This window comes from Diadema antillarum, unplaced genomic scaffold (genome assembly GCF_040938485.1).
Source record: "Diadema antillarum isolate AM-2024a unplaced genomic scaffold, OU_Dant_1.0 seq00000927_RagTag, whole genome shotgun sequence".
Taxonomy (NCBI): Eukaryota; Metazoa; Echinodermata; class Echinoidea; order Diadematoida; family Diadematidae; genus Diadema; species Diadema antillarum.
Genome location: NW_027271778.1, coordinates 472,173 through 477,667, shown reverse-complemented (window position 1 = coordinate 477,667; position 5,495 = coordinate 472,173). Strand labels below are relative to the sequence as shown.

At 38.4% G+C, this 5,495-nt stretch overlaps 1 protein-coding gene across 1 annotated transcript; it reads left to right on the top strand.

Moving 5' to 3' along the window:
* Positions 1-298: 298 nt before the first annotated feature.
* LOC139741412 (dynein light chain LC6, flagellar outer arm) lies at positions 299-577 on the top strand. Its single transcript, XM_071651998.1, has one exon. It carries the CDS (start codon positions 308-310, stop codon positions 575-577), a length of 270 nt encoding a protein of 89 aa, XP_071508099.1. The 5' UTR covers positions 299-307.
* The last annotated feature ends 4,918 nt before the right edge of the window (positions 578-5,495 follow it).

Below are 5,495 nucleotides of genomic sequence, written 5' to 3'. Positions count from 1 at the left end.
CCAAGGAAGTAGTTCAAATTATGAACTGAAATAGCAAACAAACCCTGTAATAGACTCTTTATCATTTTCATTATTTTACGTCATGTGTGACATTATTCAGTCATACCGGGTACTCGACAAAATTTAACTTGTCAAATCGACTTTTGTCTAGGTGTGCGTCATACGACACAGTTTTACTACTTAATGATTGAATTGAACATTTACAATAATTCGCTTTATGAATACATTCTGATTGCAGACAACTGTTATCTGACGTGGAGTTACAAACTTACCTGTGGACAGACAAGACACTTTAAACAGCGCCACCATGTCTGAGCGAAAAGCCGTGATCAAGAACGCAGACATGCCGGAAGACATGCAGCAGGACGCCGTCGACTGCGCTACACAGGCCCTCGAGAAGTTCAACATCGAGAAGGACATCGCTGCTTACATCAAGAAGGAGTTCGATAAGAAGTACAATCCGACCTGGCACTGCATTGTGGGTAGGAACTTCGGCAGCTACGTCACGCACGAGACAAAACACTTCATTTACTTCTACTTGGGCCAAGTCGCCGTGCTTCTTTTCAAGTCTGGCTGAGAGTCCAATTACAGGAGTTGAGAAAATGGATCGTTTGCATTTTTCTTGACTATGATTTGGATGAGGACGTTCCAAAATTGACTGTTCGAAGGTGTTTGTGGTTCTTATTTGGCTATTTTGTTTCCAACCCTATATGACATGACAATTTATTCTGCTTGTTCATAGTTTCATTAGGAAGTTTTTACACATGTCGATGCTTATTCTGATCGTATACCGGTGAAGGCTGATTGTATATTTGTATACCAGAGAAGGCTGATTACCAGCTTGAGATTACAGCGTTACGGCCTGTCGTTACGAGGATGTAAATTGCACCCCGACAATGTAAGTGTCAGTTTGATGGCACATAGCAACGTATATAGTGTTTTCAAGTTTTCCAGTGGACAAAATGAAATAATTACCTCTCGACAATCTCTGGTGCGTGTGCATGCGTTGGTGTGTGCGTACGTGCGTGTGTGTGTGAGAGAGTTTGACGGAGATACTGACGGGCATTGACGGTCCACTTTCCAATGTTTTCGCCACATTGCAGTAATTTCCATAGACCCTAGCAATGATGCACGTTCTTTCTGGGGAATGCTTACCATAGGCCTTAGGACGCCATGCCAGCGATGAGAGGATGATGAAAATGGTGAAAACGACGACAATGATGATGGCGTCCATTCAGAGAATTTCTCAGCGACAGAATACGGCAACCATGTACACTGTACTTAGTACTCTTACACTACTTTAGTGTTGGGAAGTTGTCGCATGATAAAGTGATAAGGGCAAATAGGACCTAAACTATTGAGTACATGCGTGAATTTAATGCACTAACGTCCGTTTGAGAAAAAGTGGGAAAATGGAAGAGAACGAGGAGAAAGCAGAAATAGCGAAGAAGGGCAGAAAGAAAAGAAGCAATTCTATTCACAGTTAAATTGTGCATACATTTTCAGAAAAAAAAAAAGTTTTTGGTGATTCAGGCTGCGGTCAAAGTCCTGTCACAGGTAAACGCTTTCATTACATCTGTGATTGTAATTAAGAAGAATGGATTTTTATTCAGCACAAGTCGACATGGAGCATACAGGATGAGCGAGAAAAGTGTTCTGCTAACCCCTGAATTTTTATGCTTGGCAGAGTGATAATTACAGTGTATAATTTTTGCGTTCATAAGACGATAAAGCGGCAATATTTACTAGAAATGCCCTTTTTTCATGAAAATGCCTTTAACTGCTAGACATTTCAAGTGTGAATTTATAGTGATAACAAACGAAAACGTGTCTCCTTCTCCCTCACTGTGTTTTGCCATGTATGTGTATACCCAAGAATTGAATCCCGCTTGTGTGTGACTACATGCAGAACAAATCAATACGCCGTATATCAGTGTTTGTGTAGTCCCGCCTCTACGCCGTAATGTTGCAAAATACTTTTTTTTTCTATTTCGTTGGTTAACATGTAAATGAATTTAATAAACTTTTAGACTGTTAAAACAAATCTCGTAAGCGGAAACATTTCTATAAAATTAATGCTATGAGGCCGACAGGAATTTAACAAAGTCACGTTTGGATCATATGTATAGAAGTTGTGAAAGAGGGAGAAAGAGTCGAAGTGGGACGGACTCAACAGAAATGACAATCATATCACCTTCTGTTTTTAAATGTTCAGTGGGAATATTCTGAACATGATTCTTGCTGAACAAAGTCATTTCACACACACACACACACACACACACACACACACACACAAATGCTTTTCTTGACAACTTTCCTGACGCTGCCCGACTATGATTCACTACTTGGAATCAAATCATTTCACGACGTGTTTGAGCGGGTGTACATCACGAGACCGACACCCACGAGTCATGCAGCCCATGAGTTCGACACCCACGAGTCATGCAGCCCATGAGTTCGACACTGAGCAAAAAAGCACACGAGACCGACACATTGAAGGGAGAGTATAGTATTGGTGGAGATGAGGACTGAGCTTGTAACTTTGTGCGAGATACACTAAGAAATCACTTATGAAATGTTCCAGAGCATACAAATTCTAAGAGATAATTCAAAGTTTATTTGATGAAAACTGGTTTTGAAATGGATGAGATATGTCCAAACACAAAGTAAAACAAAGCGATTCTAATGAAAGATGGGTCCCACCTCAAAACTAATTTTCATCAAATGAAAGTTGAATTCCTCTTGAAATTACATGCTCTTTCACATTTCATAGGAAGTTTCTCATTATCTCACCTAAAAAGTTTGTTTTTCGTCCCACGTCAAAGGATGTACGTGTATGTCCGTGCTGTTCAATAGTACTACTAGTATTAGAAGAAAATGCCAAATGATTTTGTGAACACATGTCTAGATTGAGAGTGCTTGGTGTGTTTTCCTTTTGAGCTCAACAATCTTGTCGACATGACCGGAGGCAAGATAAACATTGCATCTTAAAATTCATGTCCCTTTTCCAACCGATAGCATGCTGAAAATCAGACTCCTTTCATAAGTTGGAACATTTTAGAGGTAGGTAATTCAGATCTTTCCTCAGAATAATTAAACTGGAAATTTCTTTATGATGGAGGGGGAAACATTATTTTGATTCCGAGTAAAATTTGTACCGTTATTCTCTGTGCAAAAGTAAGCCGTATCCTTGAGCGACATGCGATTGTTTTTTTTTTTCTTTTTAACTCTGTGGTGTACATACGTATCACGGTAAAATTTCACACGCGATCATGGGAAATATTCTTCAATCATGTAAAATTACGTGACGTTTGCAAAAGGGACATAATTATGACCTTTAATCCTTGGTTGTCATAGTTATCTGTGTAAGTTTTATGTAATTTTTCCGTCTTCTCAACAGTATCGATGGGATTGTAGTGAGTTCTGAGAACCGCGACAAAATACGTATGCTATGTAATTGTTGTCTGTCATAGATCACTGAAGTCGACGAAGCAGACACACAAACACACACAAAACACATGCGCACACACCCATACCATTCTGTCAAAGACCATGAACGAGTTGATGTACTGTACGTTTGGAATTGAATCACACTAACCTTTTCCCCTTCTCCCTAATTTGCAATATTCAATCAAATAGGGCCCTTCAGGTCGGTGTTCTCCCGCGAGATCGACACCAACGAGTCACACGGCCCACGAGCTGGACACCAAGTAAAACCATGAGCTAGTACATTGTACGACACTGGGCAAACAAGGCCCATGAGCTCGACACATAGGCAAATAAGGCCCACGAGCTAGGCACTGTGTACATTTAGCTCATGGGCCTCCTTTGCCTATAGTGTCGAGCCCCTGGACCTTATTTGCCCAGTGTCTTGTTCTATAGACTGTAGTTCGTCGGCCTATTTTAGTTGATGTCGATCTCATGGGCCTTGCTATATATGCTCACTTAGCGTCTAGCTCGTGTGCTGTATGACTCGCGGGTGTCGAGCTCATGACGTGCACCCCTTCGTGTTGAGAAGACCATCTGTGTCGGCCTTGCAGGAATTCTTGACGCAGCAGGAGCATAGCTCATAGCTCCTGAACTCCATTGGCGTGAATGTAAACATATTATGTACAGTGATCATCTTCACACGGTTTGCGAAATACGATTAACAGAGGCACTGATCTTGAGAAAAGACGAACGTTTATTGAAGTATGTATTTCGGTAGATATATGATTTACAATTTCTCATAGCCTATCATTTAATGGTTGTTCATTTTCCTAAGTTCATTTTATTTAGGCTATAATGTTTGATATATATATATATATATATATATACACATGTATATATATATATATATAATATATATATATATATATATATATATATATATATATGTTGATAAGGTAGTCCACGTGTTGGCAAGATAAAAAGATAAGTAACAAAGCTGCAACAAAGTTCATGCTGTATTCACCAACGGTTTATTTCTTCACACAAATTTTCGAGCGTCTCGCCGCCCTTTCTCAAGTGTTGATACTGAGAGAACAATAACAAAATTAAGCCATAACAATATACATGTATTGCAACCGTGTTACCAAGGATGCGCGCTTTAACGCATATATATGTATATGTATAATTATGTATGCATTATGTATACATATATTAATGTATACATTGATATATATGTATATATATATATATATATATATATATATATATATATTAATGTCACTGATTCAATATTAAACGTACAACCAATACATAGTTCGACTTTACATTACATTCTATTCTTCTGTCACTTAATTTGTACGTTTATAAGTTACTGTGGAATCACACTAATACCTACGCGCACGTGTAGCTATATACAAAAATGATCGTCACACACCCACTGCACTCAATGCTGAGAACTTAAAGATAAACATTTAAATTTCTTCTGTTTCAGTTTTTGTTTTTCGAGTGATAAGGACAATTAAAACGCGGTGTTATGAAGCAAAACAATAATATTGTCATAATAAACTGTTACTTCAGGCTTGTAAAGTGCCCTTTTAGTAATATCTTCAAAGGTGTTTTTTTTACCATTTAGCTACACAAATCTAGCAAAATAGTTCAAAGAATAACACAGCTACTCATTGATTAGACTGATTAATGAATACACGTAGTTATAAATAATAGGTCCTACAACACAGAATACGAGTGAACCTAATAATTTCATTGTAATAAAAAATGAGAATAAGCAGCTCACAAGTCAAATGACATTAGGTTTTGAACAGATAGTATTCTTTCGATGGATTATTCAAGATATTGTGTGATGGGATAGAGGATATTGAAGATCGGGCGGCAGTAATACTGGGTGCTCGGGAACCTGCGTATTTAGGGGCTGTGATAAGGATCGGTGCAGGAGACGAATGGCAAAAAAAAAAAAGAAAAAAAGTCATGCACCAATCACAATAATCATGCAGAATAAAAGCGTACCGAAGCGTGGCATGTGATTACCTAATATCATATTGTCATATATA

What these genes read in the sequence shown, in the direction of transcription:
- LOC139741412 (XM_071651998.1), top strand. Translation starts at nt 308, where the DNA reads ATGTCTGAGCGAAAAGCCGTGATCAAGAACGCAGACATGCCGGAAGAC.